Source organism: Grammomys surdaster, unplaced genomic scaffold (genome assembly GCF_004785775.1).
Source record: "Grammomys surdaster isolate TR1022 unplaced genomic scaffold, NIH_TR_1.0 242, whole genome shotgun sequence".
Lineage (NCBI taxonomy): Eukaryota > Metazoa > Chordata > Mammalia > Rodentia > Muridae > Grammomys > Grammomys surdaster.
The window spans coordinates 6,252,316-6,270,635 of NW_021604687.1; the positions used below are offsets into that span (position 1 = coordinate 6,252,316).

The window sequence follows — 18,320 nt, forward strand, 5'->3', positions numbered from 1 at the left end:
TGATTAGATACATCAACATTAAGACCACAATAGAAGACTACAGGTTCAATTTTAAATGCTTTGTCAGTGGGCAGCCTTACATGTAGATATTTCTAGGACTGTCTACCAGAAATGTGCAATGATTTCACAAAAAGGTGGTGCCAAAAAGATGTAGCTTCCAAATCCGCAATGTCACATGAGTTTATCCAGTCCAAATCTGCAATGTCAAATGAATTTATTGACAACAGCCCTGACCTCTTGACCTGCCTTTCTCTATCTTCAAGTGCTGGCATTCATTTTAACTCTTAACTCAGTGCATGCAAAATCCAGTGTAACCTGTTTCTCCACAGCCTTTAACAAGATATAAAGATGTGGATTCCCAAGGCCTGCTTTCTCCTTGAGGTCCAGCACCAAGTTCTAAGGCTACAAACCTCATGTTAAAAACTGACAAGGTGAAACACAACTCTCAAAGCAGGATTCCAGGGTTGGGATTAGCTCAGTGGCAAAGCACTTGCTTAGTACATACAAGATCACAGTACCACAAAAATAAACAAACAAACAGACCTCATTTTATCTCTGCACCCAATGTGCAGTAGCTTTTCCTATTGGACATCAGCATCTTAAGACTTAACTTCATTCTTTACCTGGATCCGAGACCGGGCCAGATACACATTAGATTTCCATTCAGTCTTCATTCTCCGGTACTGTGATGACTTGGAGTGGACAAACTGCTTACTGTAGGGTGCATTCAGCTCTCCAGTGACTGTGCTCTGAAACGACTTTGAAGTGCTGGTGCTGTTCAAGGTGTGAGGCCTACAGAGGATGATGTACCAAAAGGACAATAAAAGGACAACTGAAGACACCTCTGAATAATGTGAAAGCCATGCCAATTAAACGTCTTACTGACAGACACAGAAAGCTGCCTAGCAGAGACATAGAGCATCTTCTGAAGTTGTCAGCACATACACAGCCAGAGACAGCAGGGTTTGTAAGCAGCAGACAAATAAAGCACAAACCCCACTAAGGTGCCTAGAAACCCTGGGCTGTACTATGTGAAGATGAAACAAGATACCTTAACACAAACCTCTTGACATGGGCGCTCATTTTAGGTTCAGAACGGGCACAACCTGTGGGGTTAACGGCAAGGGGAAGCTCCATGAGAGGATTACGGCCATATCGGAAGGTGTAGTTTTCACATGCCTCAACCCCAGGTAGCTAAAAAAAAGAAGAAAAATACACAAAAGGGTAAGTCATCTGGCAGAGGATATAATCTTCAGCCAAGCCCAGGGTGAAAACAATTTAAATATGGTTTTTATGTTTTTTTTCCCCAGTCAGTGACCTATTTAATAATGAGGCTATAATCATAACTATCTGAAGAATGTATAAATCTAATTTCAAAACAAAACTTGGTAAGCCCAGGCCACTTTTTCTTGAGAAGATTAACTCTCAGAACTAATACATAAGCCAAAGCTCTCCTGCCTGTGACAGATCTGATGTTTCAGTTTACAGACAGGAATAGTGGTCACAATGTAATGACTGTCTGGATGTTTAGAACTTGGAGCAGCTGGTTTAGTTTCTGGATCTCTTCTCACTTCTGTCCAATGTGATCAGAACACAAGGCTGTCTGTCAACTCACTGTTCTAGCAGTTTTGGTGGTAAATTAAGGTCTGCTTGAAAGTAATTGATATGTTCAAAGTTTTCTTTCTATTTATTTTTTTAATTTTCCATTTATTCCTGCATGTGTTTATGTAGAGAAAGGATGAGTGTTGGTGTTTACATGGGTGGTGTGCTGAGCCTTTGGAGGTTACAGGATGAGCTGTGGGAGTTGGCTCTTTACTTCCACCGTATTGGACTTTGGTGGCCAGGCTTAGTGGCAGTGCCTTTACATACTAAGCCACCTCACTAGCTTGGTCTTTTTTTATACAATGTTTATTTTTTTTTCTATTTCTTTTTTCTTTTTGTAGTTTGAAGAATCCCACCTAGCCCTCAAACTTTCGAGGCCAGCACTGTAACACTGAACTAGAGCCTTAACGCTCTTCTTACTTTTTAAAAATTCTGAGATAGGCAAATTGAAGAATGGAACTCAAGGGAGCTGCAGCCAAGATAAAAGTACCTGTGATCCGGACAGCTCCACCCTTCCTGTCCTACAGCTATGGAAACTTTGGGATCGACTATAAGCAGCTCCTGGAGCTGAAAGAGCACTTCCTGAAAGACCACTGGCCTAATGAGCTCTACAGGCCTTGGCTGACAAACTCAAACGAGAAAAGAACTCATTTCGGACTGGTTCTTCAAGAAGAGACGTGAGATGGTCAAGCAGCGGTCTAAGCCAAAGCCCAAAGAAGTTGGAGAAGATACAGTTACCACTGGACACCAAGACCACCAGACAGAACCCCAAGGTGTCTTTCCAAAATGACCCTGGACTCCCTGAAGCTTTGGAAGCCTTGAAGAGTCTCACGCTCTCTTCTGAGAACCAAAGCAGAGACGGCGAGTCGTAGGATTTCTGACTCCCTGGCATAGGTTCTTTTTGTTAATGTTTTTTCAACTTCCTTGTTGGAACAGGAAGCTGTTGGGAATTATATCTATGGAAGGTACATTAATAATAAAGCTTGCATTCATAGAAACCAAAATGACTGCTTTAAAATAAAAAGAACTCTGACATAGGGTCTCAGTAGATTGCCCAGACTGATCTTCAAGTTATATGCTTACTTCAGCCTCCTAAGTGTCTGGGGTGACAGGCCTTCATATCCAGGCCTGCCTCTCAAACATAGTTCTAGTGAGTACATTTCTCTATTGTTACATTTGACAAGCACACCTACATTCAGAGAAGACACTAGTCAGTGCTGCTGCAGTGGGACCACCCACCCCTAGGACACTAGCAAGAGAATGTCAAGAAAAGTTAAGAAAAGGGGAAAAAATCTGCAAAACAACAGGACTTCAGAAGGTCAAGGGTGTCTCCTCAGCCACATGGATAAACAGGACAGGTGGTACTAGCTGCTCCTCTGAGACACTTGTTACTAATAAGCTCACCAACTAACCACCCCCACTCAAGTTCCATGTCCTGGAGAGTAGAAAGGTTTCTGTACTCACACTGTGAACACGCTGGATTAGAAAACAAGCCCAGGACCAGGACACTTACTGATTCAGCTATCCGTGCTACTGCAGAGACAGTTAGGCCAAACAGGTCTTCTCCTTTCAAATACGCGGGGAAAAGCTGCAGCATTTCAGATTTTTTTCTTACACATGCCACAGACTCCAAAATTTTATCCCAAACATCTATATATGAACAAAAAAAAATTTTTATGATGAATTTCCTTTTAGCAAAACAAAAAGAAGGACTGGACACAGTACAAAACCAAGAGAAGATACAGAAGAGTCGTTCACAAAGACCTACTAGTTTTCAAATAAAATCTGGGCAACAATGTAACAAACATGTTTGTCAAATGGCAGCAACTTATTCCAAAGACGCGATGATATCTGGGGTAAATTAATGCCATCATAAGGACATCAAACAGCGAACATGAAAGAAATTAGTGAATTCAATTGGATATGGAACAAAGAAAGTACACTATCAAAAAGGAATAATTTAATCAGCAATGGCTACAGATAGGCATTCCCTCTGATGAGAATTAAAACACAGAACAGGTAGTTTCTTTGGAAATACCTTTGGACTGCTCCATATGTAGTTTAAAACTATGAAAACATTTTAAAAAACAGCTCTTTGGTACTTTCTACATCAGTAAAAATGAAAATAAAAATGCCCAGTAGTACAAAATGAAGTTTGTAATTCCCAGCTTTAAATCTGAAGCTGAGACATGACAAAATCACAACAATGCTTCAGATATGGTCCCTGCTTTCTGATTCTGACCTTGAGAGGGGTTCCAAGGTATCCGCCCCTCAGAGCAAACAAGGTGCGCTAACATAGCACCCAGCATGGTGTGTTGACATAGCATCCAACAAAGTGTGCTAACAGAGAGGCTTGAGATTTGCACTGACAGGTAAACGATCTTCATGAAACCATCACTGACAAAACAGAGACACTGACATGAAAATCCACTGGCCTGAGAATAGCACACAAGTAGATCATACCTTTAGGTGATGAATCACTTAAGACCAGGTCCTCATGTCCTTGCTCTACAATCCTGATGACAAACACTGGCTGCCCATCTTTCTCCTCAATGGAGCACAGGTACCGGCAGCGTCGGTTGGCATAGCGAGTGCTCCAATACAACCGGCTGGCTTCATAGCCCACCGGGAAGAGTGCTTTTGGAGAGTGAAATGCTTGCATCTGTTGTGGAAGCAGCTGACCAATGGTGTGGAAGATAAGGCTCCCAACACGAAAGGTATGGTCTCGCTCTCCCCGCTGCACGATACTAGCGATCTGTCTCACCTCATCTCGCTGCACATAGACCCTCCTGAAGACTGCAAAGTAATTTAACTCTTGCTCATGGATTCCCTTTGGTTTGTGCATGGGGCAAAGCATTGTTTTATCCTTGAAAAACATGCATTGTGCTTTAGTGGCGCAAGTAAAATGATATATGTTGGTACATCGAAACCTGTGACATCCACTGGTGGCACCTGTCTTATGACAGACGACACATTTCATCTGTAGTCCTCTCCTCAGCGCCAGCTCCACATTTATTAAGGCACCAGCCTGTGTCTCATAGACCTCTGTGGACCACAGAGCACAATTCAAGTGGACCCAGAGGTCCAAGTCAAGGTTGAGCAGCCTTGCTGGTCCATCCGTTAGCCCATCACCTTCTTCATGGCAAAAGCAACACTTTCGATAGTCTTTGGGTACAGGGTCAGGTTTAAGAGAAGTGCCCAATTTCTTTAGAAACTCATCTATTTCATCCTCACAAGGTGGCTTAAAGGTCCCCTTGGGGATGACAATGTGAATGCTCCATTTCTTCCACTTCATCCCTCTCCACTTCTTATTCAGTGGTCTGCAGTCTTCCAGTCCGACGGGAACAGTCCTCAGCCGAGGCTTTAACTTGACCGTCACCTTGAGCTCATCAGGTTTGGACTCTACTTTGGCTGCTTCAAAGGCTGGAGGGAAGGTTATGGGAGGTGATGCAGGAGGAGAAACCTTTTCCTGGAACTGAGGGAGACAGTGTACATCCAAAGTGGAGATGTTGTTGCTATACTGGTGGAATGCTTTGGAAGGCTCCTTCATAGGGGACTGTGGCAGTGACGGAAGGGATTCCTGGGCAGCAAAAAGAAACCATGAGAAAAAGGAGGGACTCGCGTGCTTGTAAAGCAGTTCTACTGACAGTGAGAAGTTTAACGGCTATGACTTAAGGGGACAGGCACAGATGATTAAATTTTTAGGCATAGCACGTTGACCTTGAACATTGAGGATGATCATTGAGGAGTAATAGAAGCTGATGAAGGTGAAGGGCAAGGGGCCCCATGCCTCTCCTACACAGCCATAATCTGGAGACTATTCTCTCTTGAACTTTCTTTGTACAACAATGATTTCAGGAAATCTAATTCAATTTGTACAAGAGATCAATGTATTCATGTTTTTAAGAACATGGCAGCATTACCCACAAAGGGCTCATCTCTACTCATTACACGCTGAGTGTTAGTCTTGGGCTTCATCAACTGCCGTGAGAAACACAAGAGAGGAGGACTGTCCTGTCAGCACGTGAGCCACCGGAACATGCTGAGCCTCTCAGCTACAAGGAGTCCGGCCAGCGCCTCTCAGCTATGGGATAGACTGGCACGCCTCTGCTCATATCCTCACCCTGAAAGGTGGTTCAGGGTTAAATTCAGAGTGGGGCACTCCATGTATTAGTTTAAGAAATTATATGATGAAAACCCATTCCCACTCTCTAACAATACATTTTAATTAAAAACCTAAATTTGTCCATTTGAATTTTATTATACCAGGGACTAATACATGTTAAAAAGTAGTTTGTTTGGTGAGTACTCTTTTGAGAAAGGCATACTGACGAACTCAGTGAAGTGTGACAAATGGCAGCTTTACTTTACAGGAAAACTTTTCCTTCAAAATACATCATTAAAAATGCATCATTTAGCCGGGCGGTGGTGGCGCACGCCTTTAATCCCAGCACTTGGGGGGCAGAGGCAGGCGGATTTCTGAGTTCGAGAGTTCGAGGCTAGCCTGGTCTACAGAGTGAGTTCCAGGACAGCCAGGGCTACTCAGAGAAACCCTGTCTCGAAAAACCAAAAAAAAACAAAAACAAAAAAAAAAAAAAACAAAAAAAAAAAAAAAAAAACCAAAAAAATGCATCATTTGGGGCTGAAAAGATGGCTCCGCAGTTAAGAGCACTGACTGCTCTTCCAAAGGTCCTGAGTTCAATTCCCAGCAACCACATGGTGGCTCACAACCATCTGTAATGGGATCCGATGGCCTCTTCTGGTGTGTCTGAAGACAGCTACAGTGCACTCATATACATAAAGTAAATAAATAAAATTTTTAAAAAAACCTTTTAAAAAATGCATCATTTGAACATTGTTAGATATACTTAATCTGTACACAATCATACAGAGCAGCTGGACATGCACTCCAATTAAGGAATACACAGAATTTTCTTTTTTATAATCCTTCCTAACTGACCAATAAAACAAAAATATTAATATTTAGTGAGCTGTTTGTAATTAGTATAATGTAAGATCCTAGTACCAATGCTCTATTTAATTTCACATTTTTAAAATATAGTTGAGAGATGGCTCAGCAGTTAAGAGTACTTGCTGCTCTTCCAGGGGACCAGAGTTTGGTTCCCAGCCCTCATGTAGTGGCTTATAACTAGTTCTTACTTCAGCTGCAAGGGTCCAATGCCCTCTTCTGGCCTCTTCTGGCCTCAAGAGGCACCCATACATAGGACACACACATACATTCATACTACACATATATACATGTAATAAAAACTAAATCTCAGAAAAACTTTTAAAAAGTTTTTTTTAAAGAAAATACAATTAATCTGTATGTGGTAGCATACACTTGAAATCCCAGCACTCTGAAGACTGAGACTTTTTAAATATTTTTTATTTTCCCAAAATAAAAACAAAATAGATACACATATGTATGTTTGATAGATACGCATGTATGCATGGGGGTGTGTGTGTGCATTCGTGTGATGGTGGGGTGTCAAGCCAGATTGAGGCAGAAGGATTATGAGTGAACGGCAGCTCAGTGAGACCCCAATGGTAAGCATTAAGAGAGGCATAGGATGTAACTTAGAGGTAAAGTAGCTGGCTGGCATGTACTGGGCCCTACATCCAACCCTCAATGCCACTAAATAAATAAATGGATGTTAAAATGTAATTTGAACCTTTCTACTTTTTGTCAAATAGGGTATATAATAGGGAAAAATACAGCTGAAGGCTATTTCAGGCTTGTCTGTCAACACAAGCACCATCTTACTAGTATTTCCCTATAGGTACTCTCTTGAGGAGGGGACTGTAACCCCAAGACAGAAATCCCTCAATATATTTTCCTCACTTTACCTTGTTGTCTGAATTTTTTGCTTGTGCAGTTGATGAATAAAGAATAAAGCAGTTATTACTACAAAAGACAATATCCTTTTCCATCCTTTTGGTGTTCTCTCGGGAACCCTGAAAAGCAAAGGGAAATGTGTGGGACCTCAGTAAGACACAAGCGAATGAAACCGACACCCCACAGACTGTTAATCTCAGGTGACATTCAAAAGTGTGTGTTCTATATCTTCCAACGGTGATGACAATGTCTCAGTATTCACCCTATGATAATTTTCCACCTAAAAACTAATGCAGAGCTGAGCATGGCTTTAATTCCAGCATTTGGGATGCAAAGGAAGGTAGACCTCTATGAGTTCAAGGCCAGCCTGACCTAGCACAGGCAGGGCTAAATAGAAAGACAAAGTGTTTGGAAGAAAGAAAAAACAAAGCAGAAACTACACTGTCCATATCTTACTGTATTCTAAAAATGTGCTCCTGGTCATGAACAATCTAACAATCTACTATAGCTATTTAGTTTGAGGGTGAGCCCGTCTACTGTATGCTTGTCTATCATGTCCCATGAAGCACTTTGTCCTGATGCAGGAGTCACTGGCATAAACAGAGGTAGGGCTGGGTCATGAGAAGAATAGTAAAGTACCTTGTTCACAAAGGCCAGATCCTTGCATGACTTCCGCACACCACTTCCAAGAATAACCACTTTACAGTGACAGCACCACTGTGGTCGGAGCGATGCGCCTTCTGCTATACCATGACTAGAGTCTTTATATATAGAAAGACCTAAGGAGTGGACTTTTGTTAGCAATTAAAATTGACCAAAGATACAGGTAGCACACAATAGAAACTTAAACTATATCAATCAATTATAACATGGAGTACTGATTTACTTTATATTATTTTTTAATAAAAATTTTCTAAGCTCTGGTGGCAGGGCATCTAATATTTGACAATGAAGTACAAATAAAGAAAAACACCCACTCCCAAACAGTTGAAAAAGAAGGCTAGTAAAAAGAATCAAACAAAAGCAAAGCACCAAGATCCTCAAATAAGTACAGTGCATCAAGAGGGCACAGATCTGCTTGACAGGTAAGGTGATATTGCAAGTTCTATGGGAAGTAAAGAGCAATGAGTACAAACGACTTATGTAATTTACAGCACCAGAGAGAAGTGAGAGACAAGGCATACTGTGAACAAGGTCCGAGGGGTCAGAAGAGCAAGTTTACACTGAGGGAATCTCCTGGGGTAGAGGGCTCGAGGTCAAGGCAGAAATTGGCAGGAGAAACAAGAAAGAAGCAGCCAGCAGCTAAGATTGCAAAGAGTTTAAAACTTTAACATAGGCATCTTCCAAAAAGAGTTCAAAGATGAGAAACAGCCAGATTCTAGTATAAGTTTAGGGAAGACAAAAACAGTATTACAAGGAATCCAGGGGATGAGGAAGTGGTGAGGAATGCGGCTAGCACATAAGATGCCTGTGACAGAAGGAAAGCAACTTCATGGCAGGCATAAGGAAGATGTGATGGTTCTCAGAAACGGGGACCCAGGCATTCTTGAGGGAAGAAATATGCCCTACAGAGTGTGTGCAAAGGCAAGCAGAGGTAGTGATAGCAACAGCAGCCGAGCAGAACAGAAAAACAATGCACCATCTACAGCTCTGTCTGCACCACATGGAGCAGGCCAACTGTGGCAAGTGGCTCAGGGATTCAAAGAACAGGATTTGATAAAGGGTCAGCAAGCTAAGTCTTTGAGCAGCTTGAACAAAGCGTTAAGAGTCAATCTTGTTGCCATAGGCCAGAGCATAGAAATCCACATCATGCCACAGAAAACAACAGCCAGAGAAGATCAATTTATCAGAGACTACACACCAACACATTGTCTATTGTTTGTTAAAGAGTAAATCAAAATTTCAAAATGAGCAGGCTTAACTTTTTAACCAAGGATGGATTTGGGTTTAACAAAAAGCTCACTAGCTCACCATTGCTTGTTGGAGAGAACGGTACGTTAGGCTGCTTCAGCCGGTAAGAGGTTGCTAATCTGGGAGGATGTGCAGATCCTGGCGGAGGCCCACGAAGAAGCAAGTGCTGCCGATACTCCAGACCTGGGTTCACTCTGTGGCTGCTGAGCAAGCCCACAGATGGAACATCTGGAGCATTACTGACCTCATAGCTGTTAGGAATTCGCACGTGAAGAAGGTCGGAAAATGCAGCCACAACGCTGCTAATGTTCTAAAACAAAAAGTAAACACCTTGTTACTCACCTAGAAGAGTGAGTCACTTAAGATAATGCTATCTTCATGATATAGTACAAAAGAACCCAAATACTTTTATTTAAACTTCAATACATTTATTTTCATGAACTAATATACAAAGGCTTCATAAATAGAAATCTTCAGAGTTTCAACTGGTACTGGGATCTGTACACAGTAAGCTGGCTATTCTAGCTACCTTGGTATCTGACAGGCCTAAAGGATATGATCAAAGGAAATGAGTAGGTCTGGCTCTGGCAAAAAGACCAACACGGTCCTCAAAATTGCAGCTAAGGCTCTATCTGCTAACAACTAAAAGATTGTCTGTCTGTCTGTGTGTCTGTCTGTCTACCTATAAAATACTGTAAATTTGATCTCCAATAAAATATCTTTATAAAACTTGGGAGTTTTTAAAACAAATAAAGCCTTGATAGACCACTGGTGCTGTTGGCACAAGCTACCTGTACAAAGTTTCTATTGCTTTTGTAGACTCTATTATTGACTATGGTATTCTAATGGTTAACTTTTGTAACATGGACAGTTGTGGAAATGCTTTTTTCTAGAGTTCTCCAAAGCACACATTCTTTTACAAGAGCAGAACTCTCAGCTCCAGTTTTTTGCTTAGCTTAGGTCCAAATAAACTTCATACTGAACAGTACTCAAGAACAGCCTGGATGTCTGGAGCAACTCCCCTCCCTTCTCCTCTGTTCTGCTCCCCACATTGTTTCCTAGTAAGTTCCTGACAGAAGTTTAACAATTGCATAGACTGCACAGCATAAGTGATGTCATCCTTTACCTCAGCAGCTGTAGGGTGCAGGGTGATTGCTACAGATATAAGACCTGATCTGGGACCATTTGGGGATGAACCAAACGGTGAAGTAAAAAATAAAGTGCCTGGCTCAGTTTTGATGTCATTTCTTCTTGATTCTGAATCTAAAGGGGGAGAAAAGAATATTCAGAGCTTTCAAAGTCAAAATATTTACAACAGTAACTTGGTAGACTAAGCTAAACGTACTTTTCCCGGATATGCTGGGAAGAATTGGAATGATGGGGGATGGCACAGGTTCTGGAGGCTCCTCTTTCACCAATGACAGATCTGGGTACTTGGTCACCTCCACACCAACCACACTCTCAGGAGAAGATGAGGGGACGAAACTATCGGGAGTGTCCCGGTCACCATAGTGGTCCTGTATCCTGAAAGAGGAGCACATACATCGTAATGTGCAACTCCACTCGGATTTCTCACCAACTCCATGCACAGGTACCACTGGAAAGTACTCTCGACAGCAACAACAAAACAGCAACTGGATCAGTTATTATACTGCTATGAAAACACAGAAATAGATTTACCTATAAAACAGTAAAATGGTTATTCTTTTGAAAAAGCTATAGATTGAAATGTAAAGACCTCCAAGAAAGAGATATTCAGAAACATCATAGGATGAAAAATTGACATCTTTGAGACTAAGACTAAGGCTATGCTGAACTGTCCACACTTATATTCAAGTCAGCCTCCATGTAACCACAGATCCATGTAACCTGTTGCTGCTGTGTACAGTGGCAAGATGAGAGAAAATACAGCAACTGTGGTGTTGTTGGCACTTAATTCTCTTCACTAATAAATAATGGAAAACAAAGAAGGGAGCCAACCCTTTGTTTCAGTCAAGGCTCTAGTTCACCAGGGAAATAGTGAAGCCTCAAGCTACAAGTGTGGGACATGGCCACAGACCTTCTATCTTTCATTTTTCCCACTCACACTAAAGGAGACCTGGAAAAAGCTGCTGGGCAGTCATGTAAAGTCCAGGGATTAAACAGACACCTGAGCTAGATCACCACATGCACACTCACAGGCTGGAAAGAGCTCCACTGTATTGACACAGCTAGGAAATCTTAACTGTAAGGTAAGAGAGAAAGGAGACCCCACATTCCAAACTCCAAGTGATAATTCCACGCAACTACAGAAACATCTATCCTGTTGCTGTTGTGTGCAGTGACAAGTTCTCTCATTAATAAATTAAGAGACTTAGATTAAACGGACAGCTCAGAACACAGGGATTCATCATATTTTCCACAAAGGAATAAAATTCTAAAGAAGTTCATACATACTATTTAACTGGTTGGGTAGTAAATTTATCTACTAAGGGAAGCTGATTCTCCAAGTAAGATTCTTGGGGGCAAAGAACTCATAGAAACTGGTGATGAGCTTCTTGTGGCTAAGAGCTGTTCTCTTTACATGATACCATGGCATCTATGATGGCTGATCTCTCATTTTAGTATCAATAAATCCAACAAATCACACGAAGTGTTTAGAAAATAAAACCTCTGAAATATTTTATGTAGAAGTTTTCCCATAATCATGAATGTCTATTTGATTATTATGGTGCATATACTGCTTAAATTATATAATACGTTAAAAATGCACACATTAATTTCACTTCAATAGTAACAATGCATTTGACAGTTTATATTCAAGAGTACTTTATACCTTAAATGCCTTTATATACTATTGCCAAATCCTAAGCGCATTTTTAAAAGAGGCAACCAATTCTTAAAAGTAGCTTCTGATGCTGGGAGAAATGGTTTAGTGGTTAAAAGCATTGGCTGTTCTTCCAGAGGACCCAGGTTTAATTCCCAGTGCACAGGGTGCTTACAACCTGGAAGTTCAGTTCCAGAAATCCAAAGCCCTATAGTATAGGCCTCTGTGGATAATAGGTATGTATGTGGTGCTCAGACATATATGCAGGCAACATGCATGCACACACGCATGCACACTTTTAAAACGTGGCTTCTACCTTAATTCTTCATGATTATTATGAGGTGGTGTTGGAAGTGAGGCAGGAACATCCACTGTCTTCGGGCCTTGAGCAATAGCTCGAGCCAGCAAGTCATCCTGAGGTCTGAAAGGCAGCTGAAATGGCTTCGGTCCTAAAGCTCTGGCAACTGCAAAAGCGAACAAAGAGAATCAAAGTATGTAGGACAAAGTACATACAGAGGGAGCAGTTCAGTTCTGCAGACACTTCAGTACACACAGCTTTCAAAGGCAGACCCTTCCAAGGGGTAAGATTTGGATGCTATCATCATACCTTCATGGCTCACCAACACGCCAGCTTTTCCAGCAAGTTCTTCAGTCGTTGCAAAACCATTTGCCATCTTCTGGCAAGCCATAGGAGGTGGTGTAGGAGGAAGAGAGGCAGGGGGTGTTGGAGGATTACTTAAATTATTCTGCTGCAGGAGACCAAAAAATTTTAAATTATATGCTACTGATCAAATATGCATTGACCTTGCTAAAACCTAATTCTGTGAATTTTTAGCACAAGGAAGCAAGGCTACAAGAAACATAATCCAGAGGCATTTCCAGTTCCAAATGCACAAGAACAAAAAATATCCATACACAGGGCCAGGAGGCTATCAACAGAAGGCTGCTGTCCATTTGCCTACTTGGCCCAGCATGAGTGTTCAGCTTTTAAAATGAAGAATCCAATTTTTGTTATACTTAATTTTGTGTAACTGTTCTCAGGTTTCATCATTACAACAACCAATAAAAAGCAGTTTTAAAATTGACTAAGTTACAAAAAGTAGTTAAATGTTCCTTTATTCAATTTATTAAAATATGAAAATACAGAATTTGTCTTTAACTTAATTTACGTCTCAGATATGAGAATCTGGACTGTCCAAGATCTCTAAAAGAAACAAAAGGAGAAAAAAAAATAATACTAAAGGTACCAAATATACTAATGAACACAGTTCACTTTCAGTTATCTCTCTCGGCCTTACATATGCCACCAATCTGTCATTTATGGCTTGATCTCCTCAAGGAATGCTGGCGTCACCTGTAATAACTACACATCATAGCGTAGTGCAAGGGTAGTTACAAGAGTAATGCTGACAAGCAGCCTGAGCTGAGGAAGGCTAACTGAAGAACAGGCCATAACGACAGCAAAGGGAACGTGGAGACAGTTACCTTAACAACAAAGAAAAGCCACCAGGAAACAGACACTCACATATTTCTCAAAATAATTGCTTTATATATAGGTCAGATGCAAACTGAAGTGATCTTATGATGCTATCATAAAAAATATTTAATATTCTTCAATATTTGATTGACTCATGCTATTTTGGTAACCTAAGAATTAGTGCATAATTTCAATTAGCACCTAAATTATTTAACGAAACATATTAAAGTTTTTAAAATTTATTTTCCAAGGTAAAAGCTAACCATACTTTTTAGTCCCACTATGTACCGTCAATTCAATTCATTTTAAGAGTTAACAAAGGTTACAAGGAAAAGTGTGTTTCCTTTACTATAGAAAGGATATAATGCATATTTTCTACCATTTGTATTCTCATCTCTTGGAAATTTGAAGCATACATGTTAGAAATACTTGACTAGATATATTTTTAATCTTTTAGTTGAACCTAAGTTTCAGTGTATCTTGGAGACTTTATGTAAAGTAGATGCACAGCTAAGTCAGCCACACTCCCCAGGAGTGGGACGCTCTCCAACCTGAGGCAAGGCAGCACCCTGGCAAAGAGACATACCTTGTGGATCAACTGAGAATAGTAGTCTGAGACCCCTTCAAGGGCGGCACTGCCAAAAGTTCCTAGAAGCCGAGTCCCACTATTAAATTGGCCACTGCCATAAGGAAGAAAGTGCGCAAAGTTCACTCCAATGATCGGTTCCATTAGAGGGAGCAGAGAGAGCTGCTATTAAAAAACACATTTAAAAGTAATGTACATGATTAACAAACATGGAAGTGTCTCTGGGCTTCCTAAGACCTGAAGTCAAATAAGGATTGTGAAAAAAAAAATCTCAAGATTCAAAATGCTGGAAACTACAGAATCTCTGGGATATACTTCAAATAAGTTTTATTCCCATCTGTTAAAGAGATGCCATTATGCGCCTCACAAGAAAAACATGCTCTTTATTTTTGCTCAGTAAGAAACAGGGAAAGAATGGAGGCCAGGCACTGCCAATGGGAACAGAGATGGGGAGGTGTGTCCCTCCCCATTTTTGCTCGCAATGAGCAATGAGAGTTTAGGTCCACAGCTGCATTTCTTTGGGTCCAAAGTCACAAGAAATGGGGCGTACAAAGGTTCCTGGTGTTGAGGCCGCTCCTTCTGAACATAGGTAAATCTTAACCATCACCGACCAATCCACCTACTAGAATGTAAATCTCAAATGCCAATAGGATAAAGTGTGGCTCTGCTAGCAGACAGAGTCTATTAGGTTCCTTGTCCTTTCTCCCTATTTTAATTAGGAACTAATTGTAATAAGGTGAAAACTTCCGTTTCCTAGGATTGAAAAGGCAACACTTGCTCTCTCCCCTCCTGGAAGTGGCAAAGGGCTGTTCTGACAGCTCACCTGTTTCAAGTGGGTGAAGGAGTCAGAGCTGGAGTACATAGCCTGTTTTTCCTCTTCATCCTTCTTCCTTTTCTTTGAGCGAGGTGCTGCTTTTTCCCCCGTCCTCTGAGTCCGTTTGCTTCGCTGTTTCTTGGTTTCACTTCCTCCATCTGTTTTTGGCAACTGGCTGTTGCCACCTCCAAAACCACCTTGCATTTGAGCCCCCAAAGTTTGCTAATGTAATTGGAAAGGTTAAGAAGTAAGTAACTTCCCACATGTTTGATTCTTAGTTCATGCTAGACCAGCTCCAACTTGTGACTCATATTTCTAACATGGCATCCCATCTTAAAGAGGGAAGTTACAGAGTGAGGTTGTTTTCTGAAAATAACTGTTCCCTCTTCCCTCAACATTAAGGTATACTAAAATATGAAAAATAGCCAGCCGCAGCAACTTAGGAAATTGCAGAACTTCTAGAAACAAGAATGAAGTTGGCTCCTCACTAAGCTGAGATCTGGGAAGCACCATACCAGATGAATGGGCAGCTTTGGAGCCATGTTCTTGATAATTTATTTCCCTCACAGGAACTAAAAACTGTTGTAATCTGAGATGTGAAGCTAATTCCCAGGTTCCAGGAACATTTGAAGCTCATGCACCAGAGGTAAGAGAACAGCAGCAAGAAAGCACTAAGATGTCATACTGGCTTCTCAAACTAGTGTCAAAATCTACATTTGAATGAAAAATGTAATGGCTGTGTACTAATATAGTCAAAAGAAGAGAACACAGATAACAGCAAATTAATTTTTCCTTTGCTTTTAAAAGAAGATTTATTTAATGTGTTTGAATATCTTGTTTATATGTATACAATGTATAGACACCATATGCATGGCTGGTGCCTGTGAAAATCAGAAAAAAGCCCTGAATCCTCTCAAACTGGAGTTACAAATGGTTATAAGCCACCATGTGAGTGCCAGGAACCAAACCCAGGTCCCCAACAAGAATCATAAATTCTCTTAACCATTAAGCCATCTCTGTCTCTAGCCTCCTTTCTTTCCTTTTGCTTTCATGGTCTCAAAGATATGAGAGTAATACAGGCTTTGAGAAAGTCTTAGTTTTATCTAAGTCTGTAGGTACCAATATCAAAACATAGGAATATTTTTCATGCTTTGTTACTTCTAAAACTAATAAATGGTTTGCTAAAAACAAGTATAATTGAAAAATTTAGTAAAACCATTTCTGCATTTAACTTTTGAATGTTTTGAAAATTAGATTTTCTGATTATGTTCTAAGTAAGATCACATGGGTAGCAGATTATAGATAAAGGGAAACAGTAATAATTTTAGCCTATGAGCCATTTGGTCTGTGTGAACTATAGGCTCTGATATAGTATCACAAAAGCAGCTGTGTGATTTTTATAAATGAGTTGGCCATGGTCCAATACAACTTTTAAAATTCATGAACAAATTTAAATTTCATATATTACAAATTACTACTTTTTCTTCTTAACTCATACAAAGGAAGGAGGCTGAAGCAGGCTTATACTGCCTCTGCTTGGGTAGACCCCTGCCTCTCCAAGAGCAGTATCAGAGAAACACAGCAGTTCCTGGGACTGATTAGAAATGCAGTTTCTCTGGTCCAACCTACAACAAATGAACCAGCAATCTTTGTCTTAACAGGACCACCAGATGATTTTACAAGCAGGCCTACAGCACTGGATCACCAGGGGAATCTTGCTGAACAGTGCATTCTGATTTAGGAACATAGTAGCACAAACAAATCTGGTATGCTCTCAAACCACCCGGGGTAACATGGATGCCGATGTCCTCAAAGGCCTACGAATTTTGTGATTGGCTTATGAAAGACTGAGCAGGCAAGCATGTTAAGTTTGCATAACTCAGCCACCTTAGATGCTTTACAAATAGTATCTATTTTTTACAATAATTATACAAAATAAATTCAACTATATTTCAAAAGACAAGTATAAAAAATCACAAAAGATTTTGAATTTTTTGTTTGTTTGTTTGTTTATTAGTTGTGTAAAAATTTCACTTTGTAGCTCAGACTGCCCTTGAACTTGCAGCAATCGTCCTGCCTCAGCTTCCTGAGTGCTTAGATCACAGGCAGGTACCACCATGTACAGCTTCACATGGTTTCTGCTGTTGTTTTAATCACAAGGATCAAGAGCGTACACCTCATGCTCATTCTAATATCTTAGTTTCTGTGTTTTATACTTGACATGTGCCTGCTTCCCCATGCCACTAAACATTCTTGTATGGTACAGATTTTAGTATGAACATGCTGACGGTAGTTTCTATGTGAGTAAAGCCTCAGCGAGTATGAGGCGGATGCATGGGCATCCACACATCTGTGGTTGGTCAAGATCAGGAAGCTCATTACTAGATTTCAGAACTAAGTTTCACCAAAGAAAAAGACATTAGAAAAGGACAGGAGAGAAGAAGAAGTTGCAGCACACGGGGCAGAGAGGGCACAGTGGGCACAGTGCTGAGGGCACTCAGTATTGCCAGACACAAAACTTCCTGGAGTCAGCAGCCAAGGATTGGGCCTGAAGAGCATATTCTAACAACTAGAAAAACAACCACAAGATGCATTGATTGCATATATGAGACTCTCAAAGAATAAAGAGCAAGAAGAGACCATAACTGCCAATTAGACAAGAATAACAACTGCTGGAACGCTCAGTCTCTACTGAACTACAGGAGACAACACAAGAGACGAGAGCCCACATTGCAAAATGACAAGCCTCATTACTCTTAAAATTTCAAACCTAGACAAGTAAAAACACTACTGCACCTCAATTACAATGTAAGAATTATAAAATCAAACTGAGCAGCACCCTAAGGAAGCTGTGTGAATGTGCTAACAGCCACTGCTACTTATGAAAGACAAGGACCAAAGCAATAAGCAGACCTATTCCAAAGACAGAGAAACTCCTGTTTGTGAAACATCTTAATGAAGTTCACTGAAATGATGGTCACTCTGTATTCAAAGTGTGTATTTAAAACTGCCTATCATACAAATGAAAAGAAAATCCAATGTTAACACTTAAAATGTGTAGAATATCGATACATAGAAAACTACAAAGATGGAAATAGTATCCACATCTAAAATCATGTTATTTTTCTGACACAATAAGTTCCCAATATGAGACATCCCTGAGAGTACTCAAGGAAAGACAAGTAAGACAAGGAGCTGTCTTCTAAATTTTAGACAGGCTAATAGAAATTATGCACTTATTTATAATAAAGATCCACACATACTTCCTTTGCTATATTTAGTCCA

General features: G+C 40.5%; 1 protein-coding gene across 5 annotated transcripts in view; it reads right to left on the bottom strand.

The window, feature by feature from the left end:
* Kmt2c (lysine methyltransferase 2C) overlaps positions 1 to 18,320 on the bottom strand; it is a 207,847-nt gene that overhangs the window by 7,965 nt on the left and 181,562 nt on the right. For 2 of the 5 annotated variants that reach the window (XM_028774728.1, XM_028774730.1), the window contains exons 44-56: positions 15,045 to 15,257; positions 14,222 to 14,386; positions 12,766 to 12,907; positions 12,475 to 12,622; positions 10,698 to 10,876; positions 10,479 to 10,615; positions 9,413 to 9,662; positions 8,081 to 8,220; positions 7,453 to 7,560; positions 4,066 to 5,182; positions 3,116 to 3,252; positions 1,052 to 1,194; positions 624 to 792 (exon numbers count right to left, since the gene is read on the bottom strand). In XM_028774728.1, the coding sequence (XP_028630561.1) occupies positions 624 to 792; positions 1,052 to 1,194; positions 3,116 to 3,252; positions 4,066 to 5,182; positions 7,453 to 7,560; positions 8,081 to 8,220; positions 9,413 to 9,662; positions 10,479 to 10,615; positions 10,698 to 10,876; positions 12,475 to 12,622; positions 12,766 to 12,907; positions 14,222 to 14,386; positions 15,045 to 15,257 (3,048 nt within the window). The remainder of the gene's footprint in view (positions 1 to 623; positions 793 to 1,051; positions 1,195 to 3,115; positions 3,253 to 4,065; positions 5,183 to 7,452; positions 7,561 to 8,080; positions 8,221 to 9,412; positions 9,663 to 10,478; positions 10,616 to 10,697; positions 10,877 to 12,474; positions 12,623 to 12,765; positions 12,908 to 14,221; positions 14,387 to 15,044; positions 15,258 to 18,320) is intronic. The other 3 variants (XM_028774733.1, XM_028774729.1, XM_028774731.1) reach the window with 3 other exon arrangements.